A 23,625-nucleotide genomic window follows, 5' to 3' on the forward strand; every position below is an offset into this window, starting at 1 on the left:
CCCAGGCCAGTCCTGAGACCACACTTGACAAGTCCTTTCAGAAAATGTTCACCAGAGAATGTCATAATGAGAAGAGTTCATGGCCTCTTTTGTAGACCTGAGGCTGAATTCTTGTGAGTTTCCTGAGAAAATAGAAAGATATGTGGTCAATGCTATAGAAAGGAAGTATTAATCTGAATAAATTATCATTTTCCCTTGAGATCTGAACAACAGGTAAGGTTTGATAAAATTATTAATAATAAAACTTTCTTGGGCTGGGGATGTGGCTCAAGCAGTAGCACGCTCGCCTGGCATGCACGGCACTGGATTCGATCCTCAGCACCACATGAAAATAAAATAAAAGATGTTGTGTCCACCGAAAACTAAAAAAAAATAAAATATTAAAAAATTCTCTCTCTCTCTCTCTTTCTCTCTCTCTCTCTCTCTCAAAATAATAAAACTTTCTTGGGTTTTGCTAGTCTTTGATTCTGGTATCCTTTCTTTCAAGTCTCAATGGAATAAACGGAAGGCACTCATCATCTGAACGACTTCTTCATGGGCTCCGGGGCCTTTGGGTCTGTACCTACATTCCTAATTTCCCAAAGCCTTCCCAATCCCACCATCCCCATGGGCTAGATTCTTTCTACATCTGCCCAAAAGTGGTGGATATAACCAAGGGTGATGTTTGGGAAATTATTCTGACCCTTGTTAAAAAGGTAAAGAAAGCTTTATTCAAGATTTTTGCTGTAGAGATTATGAATATTGCAATAGGAAAGGCTAACTGTGCTTAAGTCCAAAGACAGCAGAATGAAGGGATCAGCAGATGGAAAATCACTAAGAGAAAACATCAAGTCAGGGGGATTCTTTCAAAAGTGGCCTAACAAGAGTCATGCTAAAGGCAGGCCATAGACTTATACATCAATAGTGCGGGATGAAGAACTTGATCAGATATCAAAGTCAGGGGATGACTTAGCAAGGTCTTTGCTAAGACTGGCTCTGACAGAGCCCAAGAACAAACCTAGTCAAAAAAGAGGACATCAAGAGTTGGGGTTGGGGTTCAGTGGTAAAGTGCTTGTCTAGCACATGTAAGGCACTGAGTTCAATCCTCAGCACCACATAAAAATAAATAAATAAAATAAAAGGTACTGTGTCCATCTGCAACTAAAAATATTTTTTTTAAAAAAGACATCAATTCTAAAGCATGGTCCAAGAGAGAGCCTCCATCAGGAGTTGTGGAACTGAGGGCTTCTATCTTCATTGCCTATCTCAGGGCTGTTGTGTCCTCCTAACACCTAATTAAATTCCCTAACCCACTGAGTCCACAACAGAGGCTGGGCTGTACTTCACCAAGGTAGATTTCAGCTTTGAAGTTAGTAACAAGAGAAACTGAGGGATTGGGGCTGTAGCTCAGTGGCAGAGTGTTTGCCTAGCATGTGTGAGGCACTGGGTTCCATCCTTAGCATCACATATAAATGAATGAATGAATGAATAAATAAATAAATAAATAAAAGTCTTCTGTCCATCTACAATTGAAAAAAAAAATTTAACCAGGCAAGCTGAAATTTATTTCCCACTTTTGTCTCCCAGGGAAAACCATCAGTATGAAGAAACTCTAAAACCCTAATGGGAGTGAATATCTGAAAAGAAATTGTGTGGAAGTTGAGACCCAAACTTGATGGGGCAATGGGAAAGAAGGAAAGGAGTGTCATGGCTTTGGGTCCTATCGGTTTTTATAAAACAGCATGCCAGAAATGGGAATGTACATGCACCTAGCACGATGCCTGGCGTTTTGTAGTTGCTTAATTAGTATTTGTTGAAAAACTGAGCTCTAAAGTCTGCTGCTAGCCTCTGAAATGAGGGGTTGATACATGCTAAGACACAGATGAACCTTAAAAACTTAGTGAAATAAGACAGACACACGAGGAAAAATACTGTGATTTGTCCTTACAAACTGAATGTGAGGAGATTCCTAGAATAGACAAATTTATAAAGACAGAAAGTAAAATAATGGTCATGAGGGGCTGAAAAGAGAGGCTAATGGGGAGCCACTGTTTAAGAACAGAGCTTCAGTCTGGGATAATAAAAAATTTCTGGAGATGGACGGCAGTGACAGTGGAATAATATTGTAAATGTACTTAGTGCCACAGAATTGTACCTTAAAAATAATCAAAACTTGGGGCTGGGGCTCAGCGGTAGAGCACTTGTCTTGCATGTGTGAGGCCCTGGGTTCGATTCTCAGTACCACATAAATAAAATAAAAAGGTACTGTGTCCACCTACAACTAAAAAAAATATTTAAAAAAAATAATAATCAGGGGCTGGGGTTGTGGCTCAGTGGTAGAGCACTTGCCTAGCATGTGTGAGGCGCTGGGTTCGATTTTCAGCACCACATAAAACAAAGAACTAAATAAAGGCCCATCAATAACTAATAAAAACATTTAAATAATAATAATAATAATAACTAAATTTTATGTTATATATAACTAATAAAAAAACTTAAAGGATGTTTGGAAGATTTCTCTTAGGATAAATTAAAGAAAAAGACAAAGGCAAGGTGCTTACAGTGTAGTGGATTGCTGTGTTTTTAGGGCAGAGAAAACTGAAGAAATGGGTGCTGAGGATGTGGCCACTGGTACAGCACTTGCCTAGCATGTGCAAGGCCCTGGGTTTGACCCCCAGGCCTGCAAAAAAGAAAAGAAAAAAGAAAGAAAGAAATTGAAGAAATGAAGCACCTACATTAGTATTAGAAAAAGGAATGGTCACAACCCAATTTTGCTTTAAACCAAAGAGATTTTAATGGTGTTTGTCTATTCCACAATTCCCTAATATGGGTGGTCTCGCACGTGCTCTATGATTGTCTTCAAGCCAAGCCAGGTCTCTTCAGCTGTGGGCAAGATCTGCTTGGCCGGCAGGAGGAAACCATAGCGGCCTGTGTCTCTCAGTTCAAAGGCAAATGAGTATTTGATGCCAGAGTCATAGGACCAGTCAATGCTTCCGCCACTGGCTTGGTCTAAAGGGCAAATAAGAATAAGGACTGGTTATGCTATTCCCACTGACCTCTACATAACCTCTATATTCAGTTCCACCATGATCAAAGGTAAATCAGACCCCCATATGCATGGGTTGCAGGAGCAGGCATAGTTCAGCAGAGGCTCATGCCTACAGAATACACAAGAATACTTTGAAAAGCAAAAGGTGTTATTCCAATGAACACTGTACTTAGTCTTCCTCTGGTGTTCTTAGGAGCCTCTGGTTTTACCCACCCATTTGGAATCTTGCCTGATGCCCTAATTGGCATCTTCCCCAGGTTAGGGAGGCCACACCACTTCCTTCTCTAGAAGGTACAGGCATTGTTTCCTGTAGTGGTAGAGCAGGAGTTATGGAGTAAGAGATTTGGTCCCTGTCCTTACGAGACTCTCAGCATAAGGAGGGAGCAGGCTCTGCTCCAGTGTGAAATCATATGTGCAGCCTCCCTGCTGATGGGCTAAGTCAGTACAGTCATGTGCACCTGAAACATGTGTGGCCACTGACGTGACAGATGATGAAGGCAGATGGCATGAGCCTAGGAAGATTCAAGGCAATCAGACTCGGTACAACTGAGCAATGGGCTGTTCCTGAAGCCCCGCCCAGGGAGGGCAAGTAGAGGACAAATGGAGGACATGGTTGTGGCAAAGATGAAGGAAGCCCCCCAGCCCTAAAACAGGACTGGGAACATCAGGGAAATTGTACCAGGAAAGAGTGGGACTAGAGGTTAATATTGTGAATTGCCAAGTTGAACATTCCTTATCCAAAATGCTTGGGATCAGAAGTGTTTTAGATTTTGGATTTTGGAATATTTCATATATGTAATGAGGTTATCTTAGAGATGAGGCCCAAGTCTAAACACAAAATTCACTTGTTGCATATATATCTCACACATATAACTTAATGATCATTTTATATAATATTTTTAGTGTACCTGCCTTGTGACTAAAATCTGTCACATGAGGTCAGGTGTGGAATTTTCCACTTGTGGCATCAGGTTAATGTTCAAAAAGTTTTTGATTTTGGGACATCCCAGATTTTGGATTTTCAGATTAGGGATGTTCAACCTGTAATTCTGAGAAATTCTTGTACATTTGTCAGCCACAACAGCTAGTATAGCGCCTGATGAATAACAAATACTTAATGGTTGCTGGCTTGGCTGATTCTTCCCAGGGTACCCATTACTAACATATACCTCTGATGTGGCTATATGATACAGTCATCCCATAAGGGGTCCATGGAGGATAGAGTATTAGTTTCAGATTGATTACTAACCCTCAATGATTAGCTGGTGACCTAAGGCCAAGATGCTTCATCTGTCAAATAAAGATGATATACTATGTATTTCACAGGGCAGTAAGAATTAAATGTAATAATGTAAAGGCTATAATTACAACACTGAGTGCTCACTAAATGTGTTAGGGTGTTAAATTGTCTTATTTAATCTATACCTTAGTCCTGAAGTAGTTACTAGCATTGTACCCATTGTACAGATGAGGAAATTGAGGTTCAGATGAGTTATAATGTAGGTAGAATAGGCATCCAATAAATGTCAGTCATAACAAGCATTATCAATAAATGACTAGGATCTTGTCAACTTAGACCACATTAAGGATCAAAGGCATCTGGAGGATAGTAGGTGGCTGCTTTAGAGTTGGTGAATATTTAATTCTATATATTATCTTTTGAGCCTCTTGACAATCCATTTCACAGATTAAAAAACCAAGAGAGGGTGAGTGACTAGCCCAAGGTGACTTGGTTCCAAAGTTTTAACTCAGATCCAGGCTTCTTCTGGCTGTGCTTTTCCCCCTACACCTCCCTGGGAAATAACTCAAGGATACCTTCTCCTGGACCAAGCACTAATCACAGCACAACTCTTCAAAGCCCTTTCCAGGTGGGAAGCTACCCAGGAATTTTCTCACCCAGAACAGACATGAAGTCACCTCCTAGATGGAGAGAAGCAGATGTTTCAGGTCAGAAGTGAACCTAGGCAGGAGGCAAGAAGAACCTAACTGGGACTGGTTCTTAGAGGCAGGGCTTGTCCAAGGTATGAAGAAGCAGGATAATACAGTCAGCTCTGGACAAATTTGCAGCTAGAACTTGCATTAATGATGATCCAATCTCCAAAGATCACACAGCAAACCTACATTTGTCTGATATTTGCTTATCAGAAACGTCTTCAATATCTGTGTCCTCACCAAGAAAGAAAGTACACTAAACCTCAGCCTTCAAATTCTACATTATTTGTAAATACTTCCAGACAAAGTATATTCCTTATAATAAAATGGCTAAGATTCAGGAGGAGGTTTCAGGGGTACACAATGTCCTTCTGCTGACATTCCAAACTCCAGCCTTCATTCATTCAGAGGCTGCCAACCAGACGAAGGTATGTGCTCCTCAGCCTTAAGCTGCCATCATCATCTCAAGCTAGGTCCACTTCTCTGTGCCCATTGCCACCACTCAGAGGGCTCTCGTCCTTGGAGATGGCCCTGATAAAGGTCGGGACAAGCCCACATGGTTAAAAGAGGTCTCAGCAAGTCAGGCATGGTGGTATGTGGCTGCAGTCTTAGCTACTTGGAAGGCTGAGGCAGAAGGGTCACTGAGCCAGGAGATGGAGATCAGTCAGCGCAATGTAATGAGATCCTGTCTCCATAAAAAAGTATCAGCAACTTTTGCAAATCAGTCTTCACAGAACACAGCCTAATACACACACACACACACACACACACACACACACACACATGCTCCAAAGCTTTTCATTCTGTTTGATTTGATAATCTTGCTTCAGGAATGTCCCCAAAAGATCATCTAATAACAAAAAGAATTAAAAAAAAAAAAAAAACAGGTTCATGGTAACACTATTTGACAAAAAATATTAAAACAATTCAAGGGCCCAGTAGCCAGGATTTAGCCATATAGTGGAATAAGAAATATCTAGAATGGAAATACATAAAATTCTATAGGAAATGATACTAACTTTAAATAGCTGAATACAAAATACAGCAGACATGGATTCTAACTAGATAAATACATTTGATTGACAAAAAAAAAAAAAGATCATTAAAGTTTCTTAAATGTATCATAAATCACAAAGAAAAATTTCAAAATACTCAAAAAAGAGAAGCTTTCACCGGGCATGGTGGCACATGCCTGTAATCCCAGGGACTCAGTAGACTAAAGTAAGAAGATTGCAAATTCAAAGCCAGCCTCGACAACTTAGCAAGGTCCTAAGCAACTTAGCAAGACCCTGTCTCAAAATAAAACACATAAAAGGCTGGGCATATACTTCAGTGGTAAACCACTGCTGGATTCCATCCTTAGTACCAAAAAAGAGAGAAGCTTTCATGGCATGTAATATTATCAGATCATTAGTTTCTGCATTTCCATGAAGGGCTCTGAATATAGTAAATATCACCCTTTTGCTCTCCAAAACTCCCACTGAAAGCACCATGGTTAGACTAAAGATGTATTTCCAGTGTTGAAAAAAAATTAAAAACTCACAAGTAGCAAGTGAGCCTTCCTGCAGATCCCCATCCCATCCTATGGCTGTAGCTGTTCCTCTTGCTCCAGCCTGATGGACCACCTGGGCTGCCTCTGGTTACCCGTTCTTACCCCTCCTCTGCAATCATTCTGCATAAGTCATTTCTTCTCCCTCCTGTGTCTTCCACCTTTCCTTCTCTATTGGTTCTTTCCCCACAGTCAATAAATATACTTCTTGTCTGAGCGGGGGGGGGGGGGGGGGGGAGCCTTCCATTCTCTCTCTCTCTCTCTCTCTCTCTCTCTCTCTCTCTCCCCTTCTCACCCATTCTTCGGAGACTGCTCTGGTTAAGGTCACCAATAAACTAGTGATGAAAATTCAATGGAAAATGTTCTGTCTTCATCTACATTGACCTTTTCATGGCCTTTTTCATTTCAACCACTGCCTCCTCTGCTTGCTCCTTCCCTGGTTTCTGAAATCTAGGATTCTCAGCCTCTCTGCCTGGTCTTCCTGCTGCCTCAAACCTTGCTCCCCTACTCCTCTCAGCTCTCTTTCCACTCCAACTATCTCTGTTTTCCTCTTCTAACCATGCTTTCTATGCCAACCCTTCCCAAATATCCACACCTCTCTCTCTCTCTCTCAAGAATCACAGGGCCATGTTATCCAGGATTGTTCCACCTGAATCCCCTACAACTATGCAAGCTCGACATGTCGACAATTGAATAATGTGATCTTTCTAGCCCCACCCCACCTCCTTTTACCCTCTTGGGTGCCATTCAATGACCTTTAGTGAGAAACCCTCCACATCCAATAAGCAACAAGAGTTGCTTTACTTCCCAAATCCTGTCCATCCTCAGTAGATGGCTCTAGTTTGGGAACTCTTCCTGTTCCCCTGGGGCAGATGTCCCTATTTCCTGTTCACCATCACTCCGGGTCTCTACATTGCTGCTGTGTTCTGCCTCATCCTGCATAAGAGTGAGCTGTAAGGAACTGAACAGTGTAGGAGGGTGCAAAAAAACTCAGATCTTAGAAAGTTCTTCATTCTAGATATTACATAGTAAGTATCTCATGGAGGAGACCAGACTTACTGAAGGAAACTGGATAAGGTTGGGTTCTATGCATGAAGTCCTACCCCTTTCACATCAAGGCATTTAAGAGCTTTGACCCAAGCTCATGTGGTGTCTGCCATCTTAGTGGGTCATTTATAATAACTTCCAGCACAACAGATACTTACAGATGACTGAGCATATTGGTCCCACTTTATACTTGGTGCCATGCAGGCTTGTCACAGACTGGGCAGCCTTTTGGGCCAGTTCATCCTGTATATTGATAAAACCAAATAAAGGTGACTGGATAACACTTGCAACCTTGGAAATTGGTTGCCCAATAGCAGAATATAGACCAGGGAGTTCTTTTTTGTTTCAACCATTTTTCATTGAGAAGTGAGCACAAGCATACTTCTATTGGCTTTGAAATACAACATGAAGACCTTCATTGTTTACTTGGTCATCTAGGTTTTTGCAATATTCCACGGTTCATTATTTTGCCACTATTCACCCTGTTCAGAAGTGTGGATGGAAACAGGGTACATGTAAGGGAACTAAATAAAATGTATACTGACCCCAGAATGTACCCAGAAAGTTGGGTTTTTTCTTACTGGATCTCTACATTGGCTTATTTCCCTGTGATTGTCTCTTTTTCCAAGAAGTAGAGCTCAGCAAAATATTTTCCGTTACTTGAGGGTTCCAATTTTGACTGATTGAGGCTTTACTGTCCTTGCTAAGGATAAATGTAAGGTCTTGAACTTGGGTCCAGGAAAACAACTGTACAATTACCAGATGGGGGAAACCTGGCTCAGCTGAAGCCTGGGAGAGCCTGGGGGTTTCAGCTGTCAATGAGCCCAACATGAGTCAACTGCACGGTGTTACTGCCAAAAAACTAATGTGACCCTCAACTGCATTAGCAGAGTGCACGGTCCAGATGACGGCAGTTCCGGCCATGCTCTGCTCTGCACTGGTTAACCTGCAACATGAGTTCACATTCATTTCTAGGACCTACCTTGAAGAACACAGACAAACCAAAGTATGTTAAGAAAACTGTAATAAGAATGGTAAGAGAACCTGGGCCCATATTGTGAGTGCTTAATGGAACTGATATTATTTTGGAGGTTATCCCTATCTTAAAGACCTAAGAGAAGAAGGTCAGTGGTCTTGAAGTAATTAATGGATTCACATTCCAAAGGGAAATAAACTTGCTCAATAAAGCCAAATGATAAACCAGGGCTGGTAGGGGGAAAACAGAGGAAGAAGGTTTTCCTTCCCTACGAGGAAGAACTTTAACTATCAAACCGGCTTGCAACATGGAATCAGCCCCCTTAGAGGCAGGAAGTCATCTAAGTGTAGACTAGAAGACTATCTGGTAGACATTTGAGGACCAGGTTTGGATAATTTAAGGTTATCTACATGGATTAAAAGTTCATCCTAGATTCCTTCCAACCTGGACACTCTTTTTTCCTGACTTGACTTTGAATGGTAAGAGTCACCATCAAAACCCTGATCGAGTCAAAATCCAACTAATGAGATGAAATATATGAGTTATATCTGATGAATATAATGAGATATATCTAAATTGAAATAATCTATCCCATTTCTGTCTGGGGCTGCTGACAATAATCTATTTGAAGGTAATTTGTCCAAAAGGTCCCAATTCTGGATTTATCCCTAACATATGGGTTTCAAAAACCAAGTCTGAAAGCCAAATTGGAAATATCTGCACATTCTCTTCAGCATGGGATAGCTGTTGCTCAATTGCAAACAGTCTCCTGAGATGTCGCCATCTGACCTAAGGCTGCCGCCAATTTGCTTATTCCTGAAACAGGAAATATGACAAAAGGAATCAAGTTAGGGCATGAATGTTTTAAACTCAGTGCATCATCATAACAGGTCATAAAGTCAAAGGTCCCAGAAAAGTATTAGGAGAGTATTTGGGGAGCAAGGTTGCTTAGCATAGAGCATCTGTTCACCATTTCAAGAGCCTCAGATCTAAATTCAAATGGGTTTTGGCCAGGTACAACTCAGGAGCCTGAGGCAGGAGGATCACAAGTTCAAAACCAGCCTCAGCAACTTAGCAAGACCTTCAGCAACTTATGAAACCCTGTTTCAAGATTTAAAAAATAAAATAAAATAAAAAGGACTGGGGATGTAGCTCAGTGGTAAAGCAACCCTGGGTTCAATGTCTAGTACTAAAATAAATAAATAAATAATAACTCCAAGTGTTTTTTGTCCGTAGGCAACAGAAAGCACATCCTAATAATCCACAGTCAAATGAGGCTCCTGCTCATCTGGATTAAGGCAACAACATTTTCATGAATTCTATTTTGCAAGGAAACTTAGTTTAGGAAACTAAACCTTTGGTTGATCACAATCTTCTTAATTCCTGAACTTAACATCTATCATCTCCATAACCTGTCATTAGTACACCTCCACCTAGGTGCCTAACTTCATGACTGACACTTTTTTGTCCATACAACTGATGTTGTAGCTGAGCTAAAATGAAGTTGAAAAAAACTCACCAGTTCATCAAAGTTATCTGACTTGGTACATTTGTACCCATAAGGGTACATGAGCAGCTGCGAATAGCTATGGAGGGTAATGAAGGCTTTGAATTCCCCATGATTCTTGATGAAGTCCACTATGGATTTCACTTCAACTTCAGAGTTGGCCCTGGGTCCATGGTATGAATCGGAGCAAGGACTGCTACTGGCTCCAGGTCCTGGTGGGATGCAGGAGAAGCCCAGTGAGGACAATAAGCTTTATGAAAACACCACAGGAAGGAAGGGACCTCGCACATCACTAAGTTTCTCCTCTGGAAACCAGAATCATTATGTTTGATCAAGACGTTTCCTAAGGGCATAGACAGGAAGCCCAACTGAGGAGATTCTGCACACATCTCTTCTTTAAAAAATATGGTTCCTCTATATGGCAGAAAGAGCTATCAAATTAGATCATCTCCTCTCTGTGGGAGTTGTTGGAAGAAAAGCTCGATTTAATATTATAGATGGAATTCCTGCATTGGGTGGGAGTTTTAGCAAGTTCTTTTTCTGGGATCTTTTCCAATTTGTAGAATCCAAGAGCAAAAGATTCTATGCATCTATACTTCCAAGTCACAAAGCCACAAAGGCAAAAAAGCCTCTGACACCCTTTCTGCCATGAGGAAATCACAACTACGCTTGACCACAAGGCCACCTTTGGCCTTGACTCCCTCAGCAACCAGAGTTGCTCAAGAACACTGAGGTGGGGTTATGGCAGGCACAGCAGGGGCTCTGAATGCTAAAGAATCTCTTAGAGAGCAGGTAAGGGTTGAGATTCCCCAGACTAAGTGACATGGGTGAAATGTAAACAAGCCTCCGTCATCTTGAGTTTAAATTATTTAATAAGAATAACATTTAGGGAGGAAAAACACTGGCATTGAAATGCTGGGAACTGTTCAATATTTTGGGTCTGGTGCTTTGATTATTTTCCCCCTATGCAAAAAAAAAAAAAAAAAAACACGAATAAATAAATTGCAAAAGCGATGAATGAAGTTGCAACTCATCCATATGCTGTCACAATTCCCTAGCGGGTCCTGTCTCTATTCCATGCCTCTCATTAATTCATTTGTTTTACAAATATTTAACGATTGCCTTCCATGTGGCAAATTCTGTGCTAGGTGTTAGGAATACTACTGAGAAAAAGACAGAGCTCCTAACTGCACTGTTATTGTGGGCTCCTGAGGAGAAACCAAACAAATTTCAGTTCTGTGATTACAAAAGCATAAGGAGGTTTAACCAGTACCTGAAAGCATAAAGGAGCCCCAAACAGCCTGCCACCGAACTCCAAAACATAAGAGCTGCAAGCCAGCAACAAGCTAATATTTTACTTTGAATCTATTTCGAAAATCAATGTCTTAATCCTATTTGTACTTCTTTTTAAGTTTTCCTTCTCGAAGCATCTATAGATGATGTAATGCTTCTCCTCGGAATAGATCCTAACCCCCTCTAGTGGCTGGTTCAGGGCTTCCTGAGCTCCCGCCATTGTGCAAAGTCTGGTTCTGGCAGCTCGGAAGCTGAACCGGGCTACAGCTTGTGGGAAAACCAAGATGTGAGACAAAATATATTAAATGCTGCTCAGAGCACTGTGACAGCACTGCGCTCCTGTGAAGGGAATTTAGTAAAGTGTTTTTCAAAGAGGTTTTTAAATGGCTTGAATCCTAAATGGGCTTAGCAGGCTGACGCACTGCAGAGCTCTGCAAACCAGCTAGTTAGCCAGACAGCAATCTAACCCATCCGTGGGGGCATGTCCCTGCGCTCACCTCCAAAACCTGCATCCCAGTTTCGGTTAGGGTCTACACCGACACACAGGCTTCCAGAGACCTTGGACCGGGTCTTTCGCCACATCCGATTCTTTAAAATCCGACCCAAAAAGAATTACAGAAAAAAGAAAAACCGGTCATTCACCCTGATGAGAAGGTCCCTTCAGAATGCAGTTCATCCCCACTGCGCCCTCCCAGGAGGGTCTCTATGCAATCGCACTCACTTCTCTTGCCCCGGAGGTGTTGGAATAGTTCCGCTGGAATAATCCCCCATCTCCTCAAATAAACATCTGCCAAACCACGTTCCATAAAACACTAGTTTTATTCAATGCTAATCACCACCACAACAAAAAGCAAGGGAAAGAGAGTTCTGTGGTCAAATATTTGGGGGAAAGATGGGGCTAAATTGGTGAATTTACTTCAGAACTTTTAAGGATTTTTAATGCTTTCATGTTGTATATGCACCACTCAAAAGGACAGAGTGGGCGGCATTTCCTAGACGAGCCCATGGAACCCTTTATTCTTGCGATATCTCAAGGGATGAGGACCAGTTGCTAGGATGAGTTTCTTTGAAAGCGCTACCATCGTCATCAGCTTGCTACAAGAATAAACTGGAGGCTCTGATTCATTTCGGACGTATCTGGGGTCACGACTGCCACAATGGTGTTTTGTAATGAGATTTTCAAGGGGGGAAAAACCTACAAAACTCCTTTTAGTGATATTACAGAGGATTTCTGCCACAGATGGTAAAAATGCTGGGATGCATTGTACTGCTACCTAAATCTTACGGCAATCTAATTGTCAGCAGGTAATATCCGCCTTCTCTTTTCTATCAATCCCACCACAAAAAAAAAAAAAAAAAAAAAAAAAAAAAACGCAGAGATAATTGGAACAAATCTCCTAGGTGACTCACTGGTGAACACTGAGCTCTAATAGCCCAGACTAACGGCTGAAATGGGCTCTGGCTGAGGCGACAAGTGAAGACATCATGTGTTGGAATAAGAAGTGATTATAAACACTTCTCTGTGCCTCCTTTCAGGGCCACTACTGAGAGATTAGGCATTCTGTTTAGAGTAAGTCGAGAACACAAAGATTACTTTTATTTGGTTTTTGAAGTTCCTACACATCTCCTTAAAGTCTTTGTGGAAGAAGAAAAAAAGTTCAGGCTTACTTGGGTTTGAGAGAACACATATCCATCGGGGTTTGTGACTGGCAGCAGGAAGATGTCCATGGTGTCCAAAATGGAGGTGATGGATGGATCATTTCCATAATCAGAAGCAATCTGAGCAGAGAACAAGTGCCATATCAACCTCACAGTCCCTCTCTTTTGACCAGGGGACTCAGGACAGAATATTAAGGCAATGTTTTTTACAAATGTAACCTAAGGACTACTGTTGACCAATGAGAATTTTCCCAAGTCTACTGCAGCCCAGTTTCCTGTGGTGTTAATATGTTTTAATATGCCCATGTCTATATTTTAATTTCTGGTCAAAATAATTTACTTGAATTAAGTAAAAGTCAGTTATCATGTGCTCATTCTCCCTCAAAAGCACCAGCATTCTTCCTATGAATTCTGGTGATGCATGTTGCAACAGTGAGCAATGGTATATGTGGCTTATGTGGGTATGAACCAAAAAAAAAAAAAAATTTAAATATTCCTTAGTCCTCACACAGTATAGCATTCCAAAAGAACTCAGGATCAACATCAAATTACTTAAATATGTGGCAACTTTGTTAAAGATCCAGAGAACCGGTTAAATTTCATTTGGGGAATTACATTTTTACTTGCAATCAATTGCAGTAGAGTTGAAGTTTCTGCGGGATTAAAATTTATTCATTTCCTGTGCTCAGCCATCCTAAGGCATTATTATTCAACTGTTAAATATCCATTTCATAATACCCTAAAGGTAACCGCATTTTAATTGAAGGGAAAAATGTATCAATTGGTATGCACGTGGTTGCACATGCTTGAATGATCTGATGTGGATTGATTTCCTTTGCTCATGAATTAACATTCTGATTTATAGCATGTCATTTTTGAATTACTTAAGAAATACCAGACTAGGTCACACCCAGCCCCGTGTCCTGACTCTCATGCCAACAAACATGTGGAAGAGAGATATTGCTACATCCTGGCTTCAAAATCAGATTTGGGAAATTTTCAGAACAAACCCAAACACCCTTAACTAATTTCAATTTGGATCTCTAGGTCAAAGTCAACTCATTTTACACCTGTTTCTATTTTCTGTCTGAGCCCCCTTCACAATTTTAGATATCTCCAGCACATCAAGCCTCAGCCTTAAGAAGCAGCAAAGTATTTTTCTCTCATCTGTTCTTTTGCTGAAACTTGACTCCGGCCCTTACTTGCCCACTCCTTGAATCCCCTCGGTTTGCTGTATCTTTTAAGGAGGGTATAGTAGCAGACCCAGGGGCACAAAGCCATGGCCCTGGATGGGGCAATATCAAAAAAGATTGGATGGGTCTGTTTCCTGTCTATGTGGCAAGAGAAGTGCTTGGCGGATAACTCAAGCAGGGACCACAGGGACTATTGTGTACTGGCTTGTGGGCCCGAGCCCAGAAAATCAAAATAAGTGAGGAATTTTAGGCAAAATGACCTTATTTGCTATCCACAGTGCAGTAGCTTGTGTAACCCACTCTCGAGCATGGATCCCAGCGTCTAGCCAGATGGCTGGCTTGTCTCCTCCGGTGCTGAACTGCAAAACACACGAGTGGCAACGTGAATGGCTCTGCCGCTATGAGCACCTCGTCCCCTCTGCTCCCCCTGCAACCTCCTCCTTCTCTTGTCCCCTTTCTGTTATTGATGTGCTTAAGAGAGGAGAAGGAGATGCAAACAGTGTGCTGAGGATTAACTCTTCTCACTTAAGGTTTTTTGTTTGGGTTTGGTTTTAGTTTTTTGGTAGCTTTATTTTGACATAAACTTAAATACAAGATGGGTCTAGACTTCCTCCCTTGATGTTTGTAAAAACGTAGTTGCAGATAACGTAATGACATGAAAATATGTTCATAGGTTTCAAATTGGGGAAAAAGCAGGTTACAGAATAGTATATAATTTTATTTTTAAAAAGACTAATTCATATAAATATGTGTGTTCATACACATGCATATGAGAAAAAAGGAGGGGAGAGGGAGAGAAAAGAGGAAAGAAAAGAGAGAAAGAAATAGGAAAAAAATGTTTATAGCTATTATACCATAGTTGTGAAAGTAGAATTACAAGGATTTTTGTTTTCCTTTTGTTTTATTTTCCAAATTTATGCAAGGATTGTATTATGAAAATGCTCACGATAACCTTTTGAGTCCTTCATAAAATCAGGACAGGCAGGTTCTGTAGGTGCTTTCCAGAGTTTAAATTTTATGATCTAAGTGACTTAGTTTTATTTGGAACAGTGGCTTTGCCAATTGGATCAGTAAATGGGAAGGAAAAGATTATTTTTGCACCATCAACTTCTATCTCTGTGCAGCATCCTAAACATAGCAGATAAGGTAAATGAAAAATGCAAATCCTTACTACAAAAATTACATTTCACAGGTTTCGAGAGTTTTAGCTGAAAGTGTTCTGTGACTTTTCCTTCAAAGAGCTCAAGTGTAAAAAGCAGGGAACTTTGAAAAAGGCTGAACAGGACCACCTGGAAAAGGGAAGACCAAGAATATCCAAGGCGGATGAGAAATCTGGGGTTTCCTGACCCAGTTAGAGACACAGGGTAGAAAAACGAAAAAGGGAGGGTAGTAAACTTTAGCAATAGTACCCCGCGTCGAAAGTAGGCAAACCACTCCTCCCAGGCCTGCTTTGGGAAAACCGCTCTGGGGAAATCCATCTGTCCCAGTTAGTCAGTTGGTTCCCAGCCATAACGTTTCCAAATTTAGCAGGGAGTTGTGACATTTAGCCCCTTCCACCCAACCAACTCTTTCTAGGAAGTCTGGGGAAATAATTTTCTTTTTCAGGGCAAGGTGCAAAAGCTTTAAACCATTATTACGAAGACTTTCAGGAGTAACAAGTTGCAGTAAAAACTGAACATTTTTCAGCTATCATCAAAAAAAAAAACTCTTTCAGGGCTTTCGCCTTTGAGATTTAATTATGTCATCTTTTTGCGTACTGCGGAACTGCCGTTTTGGTTTTTTTGTGTTTTTGTTTTTATGCGGTTCAGGCAATTACTCGGTGTTTAAAAAAGAAAAAAAAATGGCTTAAATAAGAAAAGGAAAAGAGAAAAGGGCAAAGAACTCCCACCTTGATTAATTACAGAATGCTCCCCAGCCCCCTCCCTGTCCCCCGCGCCGCCACCTCCCCCTCCTCGGTTCCTATTGGCGCGCGCCGCCCGCTTCCCCGCGAGCGCATCTAACCCGACACGAGCATTAATTCTCTCCTGCAGACCTGCGTCAGCTTGCGCAGGAAAAAAGAAAGAAAGGGGGGCTGAGGAGGGTGGGGGGTGGATGCTCAAAACCAGCAAGGACCGGTTAGGAGAAAAAAAGAGAGAGAGACCTGCTCTGCAGGCTGATGTGGGAGGGGCGGGATTCTAGAAGCATCTGGAGCAAAAATCGCCGCTGCCCCGGTACCTTGAGCACGTTCATGGGCCGGTTTTCAAAAGAAGAGCCAATATTCACTTTGCTCACTAGACCAGGGTGCTCAGCCACGAGGTTATCCATTTCTTGGGATATCTGAAATGGTTCGAATGAATAAATAAAACACTTGTAAATGAATACTTGGATGCATCTATTAGTGGCTTTTCTCGCCCCTCTCTGCCCATCCCCTCGGGGCACAGTGGAGAGGGTAGCACAGCCGACTGCACTGGGGGGTCGGGGGCGTTTGAATCCTAGCTCAGGGATGATGAGTCATTCTAGAAAAAGAGAAGCCATTTTGCCGCAGCAGAACCGGCTCTTTCCAGTTTTGTGCAAAACAAAATGGCACTTGTCTGGTTTGCCTGTGGCTTTCCTCCACTCAGCTCTCAGGTGGAACTTTTCCAGCCAGGAGGCTTCTCGTCCTTACTAGCAGAAGAACACAAATGATAGTGGCATCCATAAGGATGAATGTGGAGGCTGGTGCTACAAAAGGCAGCGGGGCTAGTGCAGGCCTGGGAACAATGGGACGCGTGGATCTCAGACAGACTCAACACACCGACCACTCCAGCCCCTGTTTTCCAGGCTCATTAAAATTCTATGCATTCTCCAGCAGCCAGCCTGCGTTCATTGCTGGGACTGAGACCTGTGCATCCAGAAGTTACTAGGATGAAAACAGTCCTTCCAGCTGTTGTTTGCCGCACCGGAAAGGGGGAGAGAGGCATCTTGCTACTTCCACTCCTTTTCTTCTTCGTATCAAACTAAGATACAGCTATTTATCTATATCTATCTATATTTTTTTCTTGGGGCAGGGGAAGAACATTAGAAAGGTAATAACAAGCATATAATGTATTACACTTGTGAGGTCGCTCCATATTAAAGTGCATTAATAATTCTGTCACTGAAACAAAGCAAGTGAGTTCAGGTCACATTTCACCCTCAAGTAAGTTTAGGTCAGAGCACTTTTACCATGAAATAAATTAGGGGATTTTTTTTCCCCAGAGTTGTTTGCATTTTAAAATTAATTTACAGATTGAGACTTCCTCCACGGGATCTTTTCTACTCTCCACCTCACCCTTTAACCCTGCAACTGCAAACTTCTCTACCCCCATCTACTCCCAAGTAAGTCAGTGCAGATAAATCCCTGTGGACCCCAAGAAGAACTCCGTGTCACAGAGATAAGTGCAGCTTGCCCAGGTACCCAGCATGTGACCATGTGACCTAAATGGAGAAACAGACTAACAAAACTCAAGAAAGACCTCAGAGACTACATAGAAGTCACTACTATGTAGCCTTGGAACCCTGAGCACGGTGAGAGGCCACCCCCCCCACCTTTGTCTGGAATTCAAAAGTGTCAAGGTGGCCCCTGATTATATCAATGATGGCAGCCATAAAGCACAACTCTCCAGAGGCTCAGAAATCCGCAAAAGTCTGTTGAGGGGAAGATCATGAAAGAGCTATTCATGAGCTCACTTAAAACATTCTGAACACTTCCAAAATAACTATGTGGTTGTTGGTATGGGCAGGTGGAATTCAGATCCTGCATTAAACCACTGACACTGATACAAACCTAAGGAAACTTGGAGAAGATGGAAAATAATAGGATAATTTCTAAGTCATTTTATCACTACAGGGAATTAGTGGCCTTATCATCAGAGAAGAGAGTGGCCCATTACTTGGATGAAAACATTTTGAAACACCTACCTCTTCCAAGGTGTGGTAGGCCCCAAAGTTGAAGTTACCATTTCGTTCTCTTCTCCGATTAAGCAGCATTTCTTCATTCTCTTGGTCCAACAGAACCTAAGATAAACCAGTTCTACCTATGATTTAGTTAGTAGCAATGCATTTCAGTTTATAATTGTAAAGGAAATGATGACACTCAGTTCCCAGTGCCAAGCTTTCCTCTTCCTGTGCTCTACACAACATGATGTCTCTGGTTCATGCCTTTCCCCTATTCTGGCAGCACTCTGAAAGGGGATGGGACATTAATGAGGCAGGGGTCAGCCTGACCCTGCCCGTAAAGGATGAGGATATGGGGAGGACATACAATTATAGTCTTAAGGCTCATCCTACCTTTCTGAGTCAACCTCTAATGACAAGCTAATTGAATAGCAGCTTGATTTCCCCTATTTTATTAACACCTTCATATTTATGCTTATTTTCTCTTTGGCTCTTTCCCTTCAATTCTTTGTTGCCATATTCCACTTGTGCCAGGCGCAAAAAGGAAAGAAACAGTGCCTCCCTACCCAACCTGCAGGGGTAGCACATATGGCTGGAAAATCCTAATGATACCCACAGGCGCCTTTCCTGGCCAAGAGGGCTCCAGGATAAAAGAAGGGGAGCCCTCAGTTCATGTGGACCAGGAAGCCTCTAGAAATCTGGTCTATGGCATAATTACCTGAACATCTTCGATCATGATGGAATAAGTAATTCCCTGGGATTCCAAGAAAACTTTGACTGCAGGTACACTGACAAAGGGAACCCGAACATGGGCTGTCTCTCCTGGGGTGGTGGGTGATTTCCAAAAATCAAGCTAGAAGGGATAAAAGGACAAGCCAAATAAATGAGTGGGTTATTCTCGGGGGAAATGGATAGTTTCGCATTGATAGATTTCAATGTGTTTGCCTAGTTTATCTTGAGCCCACAAAATCCAAATCATTGTGAAATCACTGAGTGAAGGCAACAAGAGTTTTTAGATATCCAAGCATCAGCAAATGTGTTATATTACCCACCTCCCCTGCATGGCTAGATAATAAAACTGGCAAAGGAAAAGATTATTTAAAACTATGGCAGTTTTTTTTTTTTTAACAACCTGGCATTCAAGTGATCCAATTCATTTCATGATACTATAAATCATTTTAGAAGGGAACTAATGATTAAAAGTGTTTAATAACTTTTCCAAAGTTTTTACTATCACATTTTATTTTATTTTTTCTTTCTTATAATATACCTGTGGGATAGAAGAATGGTATGTTTATCCCCATTTTTCTTAATGGCAAAATGAGTCACAGGAAAGGTAGGTGACTTATCTAGTGCCATGTAGTTGGTACTAGTGCCCAGGTTTTTGGAATCCCAGCTCCATGAGTTAGCATCCCACATTATGTCAGAGGAGTCAAATACAGTCCAAAATAGGTGTCAATCATTGTATCTGACTGTAGAGTATTCGTTTTGATAAACAAAAGCCCTCACTGGAACAAATACCTGGAGATGTTCTTCAGCCTCCAGTTGCACCAGATTTTTAATTTGTTCTTCATTGCGTGGGATAATCTCCAGAACTTGGTCTCTAAAAAGTATTAACATAGACATAAACTTAAAAGCAAAACCTGGACACTGCTTCCTGTTGCTTTTAGCTCCTGTCAGCCTCTTCACGTAAGAGATGAATGCAACAGTCGATAATCACTCTACCAACCGAGAAACTAATAAATAGGATAGTGACTCACATCCCCAGAATAAGGTGGTGATAGAATGGCTTTATTTCCTCCAAGGAACCGTTATCTAAATAATAATTAAAAGGGGTACCTGCTCCTACCACGAAGTTTGCTATTAACGTTATCTTTCCTTTAGCTAATGAGTATTTGTCAAATAACACCTACTGCCCATAAAGCATTGGCTTTTAATCTTTGTTTGTTCCTGTTTTCTTAGAAAAAAAAGTTTAAAAACAAAACAAAACCTGGGATAATTAATTTAGTGCTTGGGAGAGGAATCAAATTCACATCTGTGTAAAACTGGGTTTGGGGTGGTTTTGTTTGTTTGTTTGTTTTAGTTTTTGCAATGGAAAAAGTATCAGGGTTCCATCTCCAAACCAGATTTATGTGGTCCAAACCCGGAAATTGCTAGGGAAAACTGGAACCCAGACAAATCACAGTGTCTCTGTTTACCCACTTACCTAGCACTTATAATGGCAAATAAAGGATATCAGGGACATTGTGGCAGAAAAGAGAAACCCCAAAACAAGAAAGCATCTTCTTAGAGAAGAGTTTGGGTAAAGGAGCTGGATTCTTATAGGTTTTCTCTGGGGACAAAGTCTTTTCCTCCTTTAACTCTTTCTTCAAGCTGGCTGACTTTCTATTCTGTGGAGAATATTCAAACAGGTACAATGAGCCACAGAAAGGGACCAGAATCCAGTTCTGAAACCAAACCCCATACAATTTCCAATGAACACCAGTGGAATACATGAGCAACAGAATGCTTGCTCTTTAAGGCTTTTCTGCCTCCAAGTATCCATCTGCCACAAATGGTCTGAAAATTCTCCCATTTGAGTCTCATTACTTTGGGTTAATGCATGGACTCCCAGGAGTCCTCCATTCATATGAGAAGGAGCTTGGAAAAATAATACATTTGGCTAACATTTCCTGGTGTGTGTTCTAAGGAACAGTAGTCCTTTGAGTTGCTCAGGGGAAAAAAAAAAGGGTGGGGAGGAGATTGATGATTTTTTTTAAACATTGGGGTCCATGCTGCAACCTTGATTCCCTCTTAAAGATTTATAATACACACTAATTTAGTCATAGTTCCTAGGAATTTTATACTTTGTTTAACCCTCTGATTCCCAAATGTATTTGACCATCTACTTTCTTGGATCAAATTTATTTGACTGCTTAATTAGTTCCCTGAAACACTCTCCAAAAATTCTTCCCATGGGCTAGGGATGCGGCTCAAGTGGTAGCGTGCTCGCCTAGCATTCATGAGGTACTGGGTTCGATTCTCAGCACCACATAAAAACAAAATAAAGATATTTAAAAAAAAAAAAAATTCTACCCAAAGTCCTTCATTGAATTGTGGAACCAAAGCACTTCAGAGCAAGGGTGAGTCCTACAGCTAAGAGAGAAGTCTGTCTGAAATCAACAGGCCTGGCCTTCCCACTTCCTGAGGTTCCACTACCCAGACTCTAAATCTGAAGATCAGGGAAGACCAGAGCTGACATAGAGAATGAAGCTCAGAGAAGTGGAAGGAAGGAGGAGAGTAGTCTTGACACTTATTGTGACCCCGAGACAAATGGGCCACATGGTCTGATCTCTCCTGCTGTCCTGCTGTCCATCATCTCCACCTTCTGATCATTGGTAGGGAAAAGGAGTAAGGACACAGAGAAATAGGGTTATTTGTATTCTGTTTTGTGAAATATTATTATGCAAAATGGCGTCATCCCTGTCACATAAAATGACCTCATAAAACAGAGTTGGGGTACTGGAAAGAAAGGGAAACAGGCCTCAGACATGTGCTCCGAATGTCTCTCACAGAACCAATCCAATGAAACTGCTTGTCCTACTTTTACTTAGCCAGTTATGAAAGAACTGCCAACTATGACCAGAAGACTAACTTTACATATTAACTCCCTCCACTTGCCAATCAGAACTTGCCTGCTCACACAAGCACCAAGAGTACCAATGAACTTTCATTCAAAATCACTTGCATAGGTTTCTCCATCGTGATAAATCCCTAGACCTTTCCTTTGTTCTCCAGACACACCATACCACCCTGGGCTGTGCGTGCATGTTCTGGGTTGCAATGCTATTCTTTATTCCCAAATGAAATTTCATTTATTGGAGATCCATCTCTATAATTTTCGTTTGACTTTGATAGTTTTCACTTTTTTTCTTTTCATGTCTTTTATCTATTTTTGATCACCCTCTCCTATATTTCCCACTTATCCTCCCACCCTGATCTAAGAGAACTCTGGAAACACTGCATACACACACCCATTATTCTGTAATCATCCAATGAGAGACTCCATGAATCAGGTAATATAATTCAAATAAGCACCAGAAAACAAAACTTACCCCTCAAATGTTTCTCGACTGTAGACATGCCCAAAAAGGGCACCAAATAACAGGATCAACCTCATGGTCAAGCCTTTTCCCAGATTCCAGAATTCAGAGTCCTTCCTGAACTTTATTTATAGGGAGCACAGCTGAGGCTAATCTGTTGGCCCTCTGAGAACCCAAGTGAATTCCCACATGGTAAAATTCCCACCTGCATGTGAAATCTCCAAGGTTGTAGACACCCACCAGTGTGATATCACCAATCTGTACATTTTTCCATTCCTGGCATGAGATAACAAACTTCGATGGAAAGAAAACAAAATTGGCCAGAGCATATCAAGGGCAAATCATACATTTATGTTTTAGAACATAAAGTGCCATTTGCTCTGCCCAGTGATAGAAGCCAGATTAATAGACCTAGAGGTTAAAGTCCTTTCTGGGTCTCTGACAAAAGAAAAAAAAAAAAAAGGGCAGAGCATTTATAGTAATTACTCAGGCATCCTGTCTATCACATTCCATTAGTTTGCTCATTTGTTTATTTTTACAACATTTACCCTGAAACACTGCAATCACTCCGTCCACATCTGCTGAAGGTCCCTGTAGATGTGGCCCATTCCAGTCCTCACTCTATATTAAAGCAAAACAGAATGCCTTTTAATATTCAATTTTGCCCTGTCTCTAAAGTGATCCATCTACATTTGCACCAAATTGATATCCCTATTTCTGTGCTTTTTCCCAAAATGAAAATGTCTTTCTGATTATGACAATGAGGTTGCCTGTTATAGAAAGTTTTGATTAAAAGGAAACATTTTGTTTAATCACCCATAATTCTTCCACCCAAAGAAAACCATTTGGTGTCTATCTTTCCAAATCTATTTAGATGTTTTAAAGGTTTTTTTTTTCTTAAAGATTAGACTGTATCACATACACTGTTTTTTAAATAAAAGTTTATTTTAAACAAAACTGATCTTTCCTTTCTTGTCCATAAATATAGATCTCCAATAATCCAACTTTGTTTCTCATTGCATAAGAAGAAAATACATCTATTTTCTTTTAGAAACCACAATTTCTTGCATTTGAGTTGTTGACACGCATTCTATCAGTTTTGCAAAAACAAACAGCTGCAAAGAAATTTTTGTCTGTCCTGTGTGTGTCAAGTTCTTCATCTGCACAAACTTTCAATCTCTGTGTTTGAATTCTCAAAGTACCTACTAAAAGATAAAGGACTGTATATCATGTTTCTGATTGAAGAAATCACTGAATTAACTTGGGTTTTCTTTCTCTTAAGAATCAAATAGAAGGAGCTGGGGTGGTGACTCAGTGGTAGAGCGCTTGTCTACCATGTGTGAGGCACTGTATTCGATCTCAGCGCCACATTTAAATAAATAAAATAAAGGTCCATTGACAACTAAAACATATTAAAAAAAAAAAAAAAGAAAGAAGAATCAAAGAGAAGACAAAAGCCAAGAGG

At 41.0% G+C, this 23,625-nt stretch overlaps 1 protein-coding gene across 1 annotated transcript; it reads right to left on the reverse strand.

Moving 5' to 3' along the window:
- Nucleotides 1-2,800: 2,800 nt before the first annotated feature.
- Nucleotides 2,801-22,237, reverse strand: Cpa2 (carboxypeptidase A2). Its single transcript, XM_076860489.2, has 11 exons — nucleotides 22,173-22,237; nucleotides 19,600-19,681; nucleotides 18,797-18,931; nucleotides 18,103-18,198; nucleotides 16,399-16,500; nucleotides 14,445-14,543; nucleotides 13,001-13,111; nucleotides 11,830-11,920; nucleotides 10,052-10,251; nucleotides 7,715-7,799; nucleotides 2,801-2,988 (listed from the first exon to the last, which is right to left on the reverse strand). The coding sequence occupies exons 1-11, from the start codon at nucleotides 22,235-22,237 to the stop codon at nucleotides 2,801-2,803; spliced, it is 1,254 nt and encodes a 417-aa protein (XP_076716604.2).
- Between the last annotated feature and the right edge of the window lie 1,388 nt (nucleotides 22,238-23,625).

The sequence above is a fragment of the Callospermophilus lateralis genome, chromosome 1 (assembly GCF_048772815.1).
Source record: "Callospermophilus lateralis isolate mCalLat2 chromosome 1, mCalLat2.hap1, whole genome shotgun sequence".
Lineage (NCBI taxonomy): Eukaryota > Metazoa > Chordata > Mammalia > Rodentia > Sciuridae > Callospermophilus > Callospermophilus lateralis.

Bases quoted from the DNA above. Each gene is read 5' to 3' on its own strand.
- Cpa2 (XM_076860489.2), bottom strand. From the start codon at position 22,237: ATGAGGTTGATCCTGTTATTTGGTGCCCTTTTTGGGCATGTCTACAGT. The intron at 18,932-19,599 runs GTATTTGTTCCA...TATCCCTTCTAG, and splicing joins AGGCTGAAGAACATCTCCAG to CTTGATTTTTGGAAATCACC. The intron at 13,112-14,444 runs GTCATTTTGCCT...TTCTCTGCTCAG, and splicing joins CACTGTGGATAGCAAATAAG to ATTGCTTCTGATTATGGAAA.